The sequence below is a fragment of the Verticillium nonalfalfae genome, assembly GCF_003724135.2.
Source record: "Verticillium nonalfalfae strain VnAa140/NRRL 66861 chromosome Unknown scaffold_91, whole genome shotgun sequence".
NCBI lineage: Eukaryota > Fungi > Ascomycota > Sordariomycetes > Glomerellales > Plectosphaerellaceae > Verticillium > Verticillium nonalfalfae.
This window is the reverse complement of record NW_021167316.1, coordinates 79,212-90,630: the sequence shown is the minus strand read 5'-3', so window position 1 is coordinate 90,630 and position 11,419 is coordinate 79,212. Positions and strand designations below refer to the sequence as shown.

General features: G+C 55.5%; 4 protein-coding genes across 4 annotated transcripts; 1 reads left to right on the top strand and 3 right to left on the bottom strand.

Annotated features, from left to right (window-relative positions):
* Positions 1 to 509: 509 nt before the first annotated feature.
* D7B24_009345 (uncharacterized protein) lies at positions 510 to 2,548 on the bottom strand (the record flags this gene model as incomplete). Its single annotated transcript, XM_028643420.1, has 2 exons — positions 510 to 2,026; positions 2,086 to 2,548. 2 exons carry the CDS (start codon positions 2,546 to 2,548, stop codon positions 510 to 512), a joined length of 1,980 nt encoding a protein of 659 aa, XP_028493038.1.
* Positions 2,549 to 4,496: 1,948 nt separating this feature from the next.
* Positions 4,497 to 6,701, top strand: D7B24_009344 (uncharacterized protein; the record flags this gene model as incomplete). Its single annotated transcript, XM_028643419.1, has 1 exon — positions 4,497 to 6,701. One exon carries the CDS (start codon positions 4,497 to 4,499, stop codon positions 6,699 to 6,701), a length of 2,205 nt encoding a protein of 734 aa, XP_028493037.1.
* A 244-nt stretch (positions 6,702 to 6,945) lies between these two features.
* D7B24_009343 (uncharacterized protein) lies at positions 6,946 to 8,676 on the bottom strand (the record flags this gene model as incomplete). The annotated part of the gene is made up of 1 exon (XM_028643418.1): positions 6,946 to 8,676. One exon carries the CDS (start codon positions 8,674 to 8,676, stop codon positions 6,946 to 6,948), a length of 1,731 nt encoding a protein of 576 aa, XP_028493036.1.
* Positions 8,677 to 9,416: 740 nt separating this feature from the next.
* D7B24_009342 (uncharacterized protein) lies at positions 9,417 to 11,411 on the bottom strand (the record flags this gene model as incomplete). The annotated part of the gene is made up of 7 exons (XM_028643417.1): positions 9,417 to 9,527; positions 9,582 to 9,793; positions 9,853 to 10,273; positions 10,341 to 10,609; positions 10,662 to 10,771; positions 10,832 to 11,170; positions 11,227 to 11,411. The coding sequence occupies 7 exons, from the start codon at positions 11,409 to 11,411 to the stop codon at positions 9,417 to 9,419; spliced, it is 1,647 nt and encodes a 548-aa protein (XP_028493035.1).
* Between the last annotated feature and the right edge of the window lie 8 nt (positions 11,412 to 11,419).

Genomic DNA, 11,419 nt, shown 5'->3' with positions numbered 1-11,419 from the left:
GGCCAAGGTAAGGTGCGACGGAATGTACGGGGAGCCAAGGGAGAAGGGATGTTGCTGGTGACTATGGCGGAGGAGGTTGACGCGGGGGAGGTAGCTTGAGATGGTTGTCGTGATTCAATTGGCGGATGATACGGCGTGCAGACGTATTCCCCGATGATGCGCCTTTCGTCAACTAGGAGTAAGCGATTGCGATGGTAATCGGAATTGGCACCGCTGTGTGGTCGGCGAAGAAGCGAGGGACAGACAACAATGTTGTTGTGGTGCCTTGGAGGAGACAACGAGCGAAGGGAAGGCGGAAGGCTCCAGATGAGAGGAAGCTCGACCGAGACAGGACAAGGCTGTGGCTGGAAAACAACAGAAAGAAGAGGCTGGTGCACAATACGGATCGGCTGTGAGCGCGCTAAGCCAGATGCGGACTACTCTGCACAGCTTCAAAGCACCTTACACCGAGACCCTGACCGAAACGCCCCACACCCATCTTCACCGAGAGATCCCACCAAGCGACAGCATCATACACTGGCAATGACCACCTCAATCAATGCACATCGCTTGAGCTCCCTCACCACCCGAACGCCCTCCGCGATGGCTCCATCAACCTCGTCTGCCCTCTTCACGACTGTCCACCAAGCATCACCGGCACCCTCGGCAATCTTTCCAAACGAAGGTGACGGCGAAATGCTGACGCCCATCGCCTCGGCCAAGGCTGATGCCCTGCTGTCACCATGCCGCCCTTCGCCATCGCTGCGTGGCACAAACTCTTTCATCTCAGGATGAATCCTCAAGCAGGCATTCTTCGGGCTCGTCCAGCCGCCATTATTCCAGATGACGGTCAGGTACGGCGTCGCATACCGCATGGCCATCCAGTAGGCACTGGCAGGTACCCCAAATAGGAACGTTCCGTCTCCCACAAACGCCGTGACAAGACGGTCGGCCGCATCACCCACAGCCGCCTCTTCTCTCAACGCCATGGCCACGCCGACAGCAGCCCCAGAATACCACCCGAGCGAGCCGCCACCACTGCCCACCAGCGAGTTGTGTTGGTCGTGCCGTAGGTGGTCAGCGACCTTGCCAAGATTGGTCGTGCTCTCGTTGAGTGCTAATACGTCAAGACCTTTTGTCGCCTTGCGGAAGCGGCTCATAAAGTACGGCACCGTGACCTTTCCATCTGAAGATGCCACTTCTTCTGCTTCGAGTCTCCGCGTTCGTGCCTCGAACCGCTGTGCCAACAAAGATAACCTGACGTCGATCCTACCCTTTGTAGCTTCAGTAAAGAGTTCCCGGCTCATTTTGATGTACTCATCCAACTGTTTCAAAGCCACCGACGTATCACACATCCAACGCTTCTCAGCCGGAAGACTCCAGAGTGTGGCGCTGCTTTTCAGAGGATCGCAGTCGAGGTGGAAGATGCGGGCCGCATCGCTCGGCCTCGACTCGGATGGAATCCATGGAACATCCGAGTCGACGACGAGGACCACGTCTGCTTCAGCCAAGGCCTTGAGCTGCCCGCCGCCGTTCCATGTATGGCCTTGGTGGAGGACACTGGTCGTCGGGAAATTGTTCACCACCGGCGCATTCTCGTGCACGGGGATAGCGAGGCGCCGGGCCAAATCGTGAAGCGCTTTGAAGGCGGCAGGATCCCGGCCGGCGTAACTCGTCACGATTAGGGGGGACTTGGCCCTGATGAGAATGTCGCCCAAGCGCGCGACGTCTTGCATGTGGAGGCCAACTTTCTCCACCCAGAGATTCTTCTCTGCATCTTGCGAAGGCTTGATGCTACGGATTGATGTTTGGGCTTCGAGTGTCTCTCGCGATGCGATGAGATATGTTGGCCCCTGTGGCGTACTTGTCGCAATCTGAAGAGCCCGGAGCACAATCTGTACAGCATTGTGTGGTGATCGGATCTCATGATCATACTTCATGTATTGACGAACGATAGAGCGCTGGTCTGGGATATCCTGGATAAAGTGAATATCTTTGCCTACGGTCAGTCGATACATGGCACTCGTGCAGGTGTGCTCACTCACATCTGTCACCGTCAGTAATGTTCCATGAGTCAGACAAGGGGAACCACGCACTCGTTACGACTCCCCGGTAGCTCCCCTTCCATCGTAATAGGCACGGTACCGGCAACTATCACCACCGGCAAGCGGCCCTTACTGATATTGTGCACTGCGCCCGCCAAAGCCTGTGTGCCGCATTCGACGTGGACGAGTACAGCTGCTGGCCTCCCAGTGATCATTGCATAGCCCGAGGCTGCCGAAAGCGCATTCATCTCATTCGGCGAAGTGACGACCTTGACCCGGGGATACGCCTTCGTAGCAAACGCCGTTAGGAAAGCCGGGTGGTCCGAGCCGAGATTGACGAAGAGATGAGTGACGCCTGCGGCCTGAAGTGCGTGCAGAATGGCGCTGGCGCCGCTGACTGAATCATCAGGGCAAACAGCCTCTGGCGCTCTCCATTTGGCAGGCCGTTGTCGCCCTCGGCTAAGCCGGTGGACGTGGGATGTGGCCTGCTGTCGAAGCAGAAGGGGCGAGGTGACAGGCAACATGAAGTGTCGAATTGCAGCGATTCGTCGCATTTTGCTGAGCTAGCGACACAGCGAGCCCAGACCAAAGCCTCACATCCCAGATTCTGAAGGTTGGCAGAACTTTCTGAGAATGACGAGACAAGGATTTGGTCGTCTCACATATCGAGCTGAAAGCTTATTTGAGCTGCGATGATCCGTCCATTTCCGGACGACAGTCCTCCCCACAATCGAGACAGCCCACTAGCTAGCTTTGGAGTACACTGAAGCTGATACATAGGTTGTTGAGATGCTTTTGGTGACACCTTATGCCAAGTTGACCGGGAATTGAAGAAAAGCCATGCAGATTCCTTCGTCTTCCGACCAGTACATGTCTCAAGTGATTACACTGAGTCCACGAGTGACTAACTTTCCGAATGACAGCTACGACCTAGCCAAGGTCTTGGTCTCTTGGGATAACAGTAGTCACTTGTATTTGTTGTGGCTGCGGAAGTATTCTTCGTCAAAAGAACTGCGTTGATTTTCTTGGGCGTGTTCTGACCGGGCTGCTTGCTGGTCTAAGTCACGATGCGGCTCGAATCAAGCTCTGGCGAGAGGGACATGAAGGTTCTACTATCTATCGATAGCTATTGGCTACGATATGAATATCAAACAAAATGTCGATCGGGTCTTGATAGACTGCCAGTGGCGGTCCCAAAAGGATGGCCGATCAGAGCCAGGCAGCCAGTAGACTAGCAAGTCCGGTTCACGTACACGGGGACGGATGCTTCGCTCGACATTTTATGTGAAAAGTTCGCAATACAAAGTCGCCAGGAAGCTTTCTATTATTTTAGAAACTACTTACACGCCCTTAGAGACCAATAGGTTCGGAACTGAACGATGGTCGCAAAATGTGATATCAGCCCGTTGAGCATCAAGTGAAATGACCACTGAATGCCAACCAGGCTTGACGAGCAACATAGACATCAAGAGATGAGAACTTGCCATATGACTTTGTCTCAAAGATTAGTATTGACAAAACGCAGGGTCCATATGGGGAACACCGACGAAATGAAATCATGCATTGAGGGACCGCCCCATCGGCCGAGAGGCGGCAGGGCCGACAGTTTTGCAGCGGTGTTTGGCCCGAGAACAGGGCTAAAGAGGGACCCCGGCCCCCGGAACCAGCGATGTGCAACACTGAACCCATGTCCATAAAATGCTATGCACCTGCGGGCTCTCTTGGCTCCATGTTCGAAGCCCGACAAGGTAAGGTCGAGTCAACGTCCTGACGAGAATGGCATCCACGTGGGGTTAAGGCACAGCCGGTTCTGTTTCAGCTGGGAGTAGGGCTGGTAAGCTAAGGCGCCAAGTCAAGGGTAATTGATGGGTTTGGACGATAATGGTCGAGCACAGGCTCGAGCCCCTTCCATTATTGGCTTGACTCTCTCGTATTGGACCCATTGTCCACTGTTGACTGCGGTGTGATGCGATGGTGGAATCAATCTTATGAACACTTGTGAACGAGGTGGGCGAGACCAGGGACATTCTCGGACCTTGCGATAGAAATAACGGAGTGAATGGTGCATGTGGGTGCCTATCCCAGGAGACCTTGACACAACGAAGAGCCAGGGTTTCTGATGATATATCGTGTCATGCCTGTCCTGCTTCACCTCTGGCTTTTGGTCCCTTTGGTTTCCTTCACGCTCATCTGTCGTTTTTGACGTGGGTTCGAGTTGCCTCATATTCGTTCTTTACTTGCTACTTTTTCCGATTTTTGCCTTTCTTGTTTCTCACCTTATCCGCGTGCACTGTTCATTCATTCACCCGCGAGGGCATCATTCACTTATTGCGAGCCATTGGCCTCCCTCACAGTCTCGGATATTTCATTCACTCACCCACTCATTAAGAATTCTTATCCCTCCATGCTCGAGCTTCGACTCATCACACATTCGCTTCGAAAATAAATCAACCCAGACTCTTAATTCTCAAGATGGCGTATGCGTCCTTCACAAAGGCAGCCGTTGTGTGGGCTGCCCTCTCGCTGTTTACACCAGCAGCAGCGCATCTCTTCCAGTGCCCCAATTACGAAACTGTCTGGATAACCCCCGAAGGCGCACAATACGGCATCTGCGACAACACAGACTACAAGAACGGCGGTGGCAGCCTTGCGGTTCACAACTGCGTGCCCTCAACTCAAGAATGCCTGAAATTCTGTATCAAGGACTTCCGGTGCAAGAAGGCCGTCTACGACAAGAAGAACCAAATGTGCCACCTCAAAAACAATGACAAGACGGCCGAGATGGACTGGGCAGACGACAACGGCTTCGATGTGATCCACCGCGATCATGGCAGCGAGCTCGACGATGGCACTCCTATCGAAACGTGCCCCAACACGGGCGCGGGCTACAGCTCAGGCAAGACATTCTTTACCGTCTGCGTCAATACAGATTACACCGGACCCAACGCTCACACGTTTCGCAACACGCCCAGCCCGCATGCCTGTGCGGACACCTGCGCCAAGACCAAGGACTGCAAGAAAGCCGTCTACGATGTCAAGGACAAGATCTGCTACGTCAAGGAGGCTGGATCCAATGTCAAGCTAGATTGGGTTAAGGACAAACGCTTCATCTCCATTGATACGAAGACCGGTGCGGCAGATGACAACAAGAACTCCAACGAACCCGTCGACACGAAGCCGGAAACGCCCAAGGGAACTGCGGCCAAGATCGGGCAGTGGTCTGATGTTATCAAGCTGCCGTTGATCCCCGTTGCCGCTTACATCGTGCCGGCGTATCCCGAGCCCGCGAAAATGCTGTTCTTCTCGTCCTGGGGCAAGGATGCCTTCGGTGGCGCTTCGGGTAAGACGCAATTCGGTGACTATGAGTTCGCAACAGGCGCTGTATCGGATCGCGAGGTCGCCAACACACACCACGATATGTTCTGCCCCGGCATCAGCCAGCTTGAAGACGGTCGCGTTATGGTGCAAGGTGGCTCCGATGCCGAAGCAGTCAGCATCTACGACCCAGCCACCAATGAGTTCACGCGCGGGCCTGATATGAAAGTAGCTCGCGGCTACCAAACGTCTGCCATTATGTCCAATGGTCACGTTTTCACCATCGGAGGTGCCTATGCCGGCAGCCGAGAGGCCAAGAACGGCGAAGTCTTCAACACCGACAACCAGGAGTGGAGATACCTCCCCGGCGCCGATGTGAAGCCCATGATGACGACCGACCACGAGGGTGTGTGGCGCGAGGACAACCATGCCTGGCTCTTTGGGTGGAAGAACGAATCCATCTTCCAAGCCGGTCCTTCGCTAGACCAGCACTGGTACAGTACCGAGGGCGAGGGCTCTGTCGTCAAGGCCGGCACACGCGATGACGATGACGCCATGTGCGGTGTGTGGGCTATGTACGACGCTGTTGCTGGTAAGATCCTGTCTGCAGGCGGCGCTCCCGAGTACACTGACAGCGATGCCACGGCACGGGCGCACATCACAACCATCGGCGAGGCATATGCCCCTTCAGTCGTTGAGCGAGTCCCCGATATGTCTTCTCCGCGCGGCTTCGCCAACGCCGTTGTGCTTCCCGATGGCACCGTCCTCGTAACGGGTGGCCAGAGACGCGCCGTTGTCTTCACCAATACGGACGCTGTTCTGACCGCTGAGCTTTTCAACCCCACGACCAAGACCTGGACTCAGCTCGCCGCCGCCGCCGTGCCACGCAATTACCACTCTGTGTCCATCCTGCTCCCCGACGCCACTGTGTTCACGGGCGGCGGCGGTCTTTGCTATGTTTCGACTATCGGCGGCTCAACTGCCGGCTGCAATAAGGCTGCTGACCATGCCGACGGCGAAGTCTTCTCGCCGCCTTACCTCTTCAATGACGATGGCAGCGCGGCTGCGCGACCCGCCATCTCAGGACTTGCGCAGGAGGCCGTCTCGGCCGGCGCGACACTGTCGTTCGACGTTGAGGGCAATGTTGCCTCCTTCTCGCTCATTCGCACTGGTACCGTTACCCACTCCGTCAACAGTGACCAGCGCCGGATCCCACTCAAGAGGTTCCGGGCGCAGAATGGCAAGTACACGGTCACGCTGCCGACTGACCGTGGCGTGCTGCTGCCAGGGTACTACTACCTATTTGCAATCTCTGCCAAGGGTGTGCCGAGTGTTGCGAAGAGCGTGCACGTCGTTCTGTAAATAGATCATCATATCGTCTCGTCTGCTAATACAAATCGCGAGATCACCCCTTGCGAAGTGAGAATACGTAATCCGCGTTGGATAGCATCATAATGTAATCAAATAATACCCTGTTTGCTCTTCTGCAACTGTTACTGAATGTTGTTTCATATTGTTCAACTCCTCACTATTGTCCTGCTATTGTACTTGCAGGACAAGAAGCTCGTGATCAAAATAGAACGCGATACCCAAATCTCAAGCTATGCTAATGCCCATTCACACCATTTGTCCCGTTCGTTCCATTTGATCCGCGGTGCAGGCCCCTCTTCGGTGCGCCATTTCCATCTGTAGCACTCGAGCATGCAGTCGCACTAATACCGTTGGCGAACTTGACCTTTGGATCTTCAGTCATGCCATTGTGCGTGCCATTGAACTTCATATCCTTGATGCCCTCGTATCCCTTGACACCCGTGCTCTTCTCAAGCCGCTGTGCAATCTCGGGATCGACCTCTCGGAAGATGGCAATCTGCCTCTTCAGCAATTCGTCGTTTTTGCACGAGGCCATCTTACCCGTGACGTTGCTGATGAACCTCTCCCTGGCGGCATCGTCAAAGACATCTCGCCAGAGCGCGCGCGGCGCCACAAAATCTTCAGGGCGAATCTGCGAAAGGAACGTCACGGCCTCGCTCGTGAAGTGCGCGTGCACGCTGTCGTGGTCGACAGTCCTCTTGTGGAAGGAAATGGGGTCGATGGACGAGAGGTAGTTTGGCCGAGCGCCCTGGTTGAAAAATGCCATCTGGCCGTCACGCTGGAAATTGCCGGCCCGGTACGACGTTCGCGATGCGTTGACGGGCAGCTGCTGGTAGTTGACGCCGAGGCGGTGACGATGAGTGTCTGGGTAGGAGAAGAGGCGGGACTGGAGGACGGGGTCGGCCGAGGGTTCGATGCCTGGCGGCATGTGGGAGGGGTTGAAAGCCACTTGCTCCACCTCGGCGAAGTAGTTCACGGCATTTTCATTGAGGGTAAACTCGCCGACCTTCTGTAGAGGATACTTCTTTTGCGGCCAGACATGGGTCAGGTCGAAGACGTTGAGCTTGTCCTTCTCCCAGGCGTCCTCGGCCTCGGACGCCGTCATGGTCTGGATCTCGACGGACCACTTGGGGTGCTCGCCACGAGCGATGGCCTCGTAGAGATCTTTCTGCGAGTAGTCGGGCGAATAATTGGCTGAATCTTCCTGAGTAACAAACTTGATGCCCTGCATTGACTTGAAGTGCATCTGGCAATAAACCCATTCGTTATCCTTGTTAAAGAGCTTGAGCGTGTGGCCGGCGTATCCGTGCATAAAGCGGTATCCGTCGGGAATACCGCGATCACCCATGAGGATCATGACCTGGTGAATCGACTCGGGGTTGTGACAGAGGTAGTCCCAGAACATGGTCGAGTCATCTGCGTGCGTGAGATGGGTAGAAGGATCACGCTTCTGTGTGTGGATGAAGTGCGGAAACTTGGCTGGGTCTCGAAGGAAGAAGACAGGCGTGTTGTTGGCGACCATGTCCCAGTTGCCCTGCTCCGTCCTGAACTTGACAGAGAAGCCTCGAGGGTCGCGCGCGAGATCGTGAGAGCCAGACTCGCCGCCGACAGTTGAGAAGCGTGCCGTTACCGAGCATTTTTTGCCCTTCGTTGAGAAGAGATCGGCCTGGGTGAGATTTGGGATAGGGTTGGTGCACTCAAAAAAGCCGTGAGCACCGCTGCCCTTGGCGTGCACAACTCGTTCGGGGATCCGCTCGCGATCAAAGTGGGAGAGCAGATCGATGAGGTGGAAGTCCTGCAGCAGGAGGGGGCCATTCTCGCCGGCGCGCTGTGTCTCGTAAGGGTGAGGTACAGGAACGCCGTTGCTTGTAGTATAGGTCACGTCCTTGGACGACGCCTGGCGGTCATCCTCAAAAGATGAGAACTGCCTAGCCACGTGGGCAGCAAATGATGTATCTGAAGACATTTTTACGATTAATGAGAAGTTTAGGGTTCTGAGCAGATCGCATCTGAGAAGACAGGAGAAGAAGGCACTTCTTAAGGTCAGAGGGGACACAAACCCACTCCAGGACGTAACGGGACGGGGCACACTCTGTCATAGTGCCCGTCATGGGCTAGCAAATAAGAGGAGACTTATTTGGAATGAGGCTCAACCCTTTGCCAGAGTACTGCGTTGGGCATGGGAAAGTGAGAATCCGATGGTGTGGATGGATGGGAGATCAGCGGTCGATGACGCCTGCATTCACCGGCACCATCACGACCAAGCACTCGCTAATCGACGAATCTGTGGCCACTGGGGGCTAGCCAGAGAGATTCCCACCTGCAAAGGCCGATGTCATCCGATGAGCGGCAAAGTATTGCCAATGACGAGTCGCTCCAGTGCTTCCATGACCTTGGGTACCCAATTGGCGTTTTTTGTGCGGGCTACATGGAGGTACTGCGTGCGTCTGCCGAAAATTGATGTCATCGGGGTTCTCACTGAGCACATGCGCCAGACTTTCGCCCCAGCGGCTCTCCACACCAGAGGGCATCTTATTACGCTGGGCGTGGAGTTTGGTGCCTCGGGCGTAGCCCGGATATGTCCTCGAGCAGGCTACTGGAGGACATCCCAAGCCACTAGCGACAGCGAGGCGACAGGCACAGCATGGTTTTGCCACGGTTGATCGGAACCCACTCTGCTTGAGGTTTCACTGCGCTCCAAGGCGATTAACTGCTAGCCAGACTCTGCGTCTCGTCCTCGCCCTCCTCCACCCTGAGGCCGTCTGTTGGGGGATAGTGCGCCAAGAGAAGGATGGCGACGGCAATGACAGCTAGGCCCTGAACGTTTTGTCAGTCAAATACGTCGCTGAAGCTGGAGGAGATGATACGCACACCGTTGCAAAGAAAGGTCAGATTGGCTTTGCCGACGCCTGATAGCGACGAGTAAATAAAACCAAAAGTACCCTGCGTTGTCAGCGTCGCCGCGCTTTCGACCAATGTGATGGCACTCAGCGCATCCTGTCGCAGGTTTGCTGGGCTCATTTCTGTAATGACACCCTTGGCAGCCGGTGCCGAGCCCGAGGCGAAGGGGAGCAGAAAGGCAGCTGCTCTCGTCAGTCAGTCCCGTTTTCTGTTGTTTGCGAAGCATCTCAGGCCCACTTACCCAGATACATGTGCCATCCTTTCGTGGCCCAGGCCGATATGGACGTGACGATGCCGTCAACAACAAGACTCCAGCGCAGGAACGACAAATCAAATGTGCTATCCTCGTCTTCTTCCTCTGGTGGCGCGTTCGTTGGTTCCTCGGCATTCATCAGGCCGGGTAATGGATCGAGGTCCTCGGCGTGCGTCGGGATCGTCGCGCCTTCCAGCTGATCGGTGACGGGACACTCATGATGGGGCCGCGAGGCCATTGAGGCAAACCAATGGCGACCGAGATCAATCATCTTGGGAAACATGAACATCAGGAAGACACCCCTGATCAGTGAATTGCCTGCCATGAGCGTGCCGTTCTCCGTGGTGCCAAAGTCGAACCGTGAAGTGGCATACATCTGAATAAGAATAGGAGCATAGCCAGTTGCAAACTGTTCAGCGTCAGCAGATAGCCATAGAGAAAGCTGTCACATGAGTGAATATAGACTAGAGTCTCACCACGCCAAAGAAAACGCCCATCGCGAGAAAGACGAGACCGTAATGCTTGGTCACTTTGCCTGAAGGCAGGCGGTATCGTTGCGGAATGAGGATCCTCAGCGGCGCAAACATTCCGGAGGTTGATTTGCCGTCCTTGTGTGCCACTTCATCCTCATGAACTGGAGATGCCGGCATGAAGAGGGCGCCATAGATCGTGGCGACTATGAAACATCCAACGGCGACGGTAAACGGACTCGATATGCCGAACAAATCGCCAAGGAGACCGCCAACTGTTGACGGTTAGTGGCGGATAGCTAAATATACGTCGGATGAGAGACTCACAGAAGTAGCCACCAGCATTACCGATCATCAAGGCTCCCTGGAGTTTGCCAAATACACCCGTGTGTTTCCGCCTCTCGATGGCTTCGGCGACGGCGGTGTTGAGCACCAACCTGTGGGCAAGTGTGAGCCACAAATACTTAGCCTGGGTGTTTCCCCGAGGTGTAACTCACATGTAGCCCCTCGGACCTCCAAAGATGCCTACAAACTGCGTTCCTTGCATGAGGTAGATGCCTTTCCTGCCGCCAACGCTGACAGCGGCAATCTGAAAGGAAACCCTGACGGCAAGCAGCGACGTCTGGCTGACGAGCGCCCACCGTGTACCCCAACGCTTGATGAGAGCGCCGCAGATGAAAAGATTGAGGATGCCGCACAGCGACGTTGTCATGCCAAGGATGGACACCTGCGTGGCTGTCGCCGCGTCGATCTCCCGGCGGGCGCAGCGTGCGGCAGAGGGAGGGTGGTGGGTGTAAAAGGCCTCGCAGGTCATGACACGGAAGACGTAGATGATGCTGTGATGCGGTCAGTTGTTCACTCAGTCTATCTCGGACCGGCAGCTGGCACGTACGAGACCTGGGTGAGGCCGAGAGTCAGAGCGACGAGAAAACCGGCGAAGAGGATCCTGTTCTCGGGGGAGCAGAGCCGGGGGCCGAGACCGGAGAACTTCTCAGGCGCGGGGCTGACAGCGGCGCCGACACGGACACGGGCGCCTGGGCCCGGCGACAGGAGGGGCGTTGTCTCGCTGGGACTCATTGTGCGGG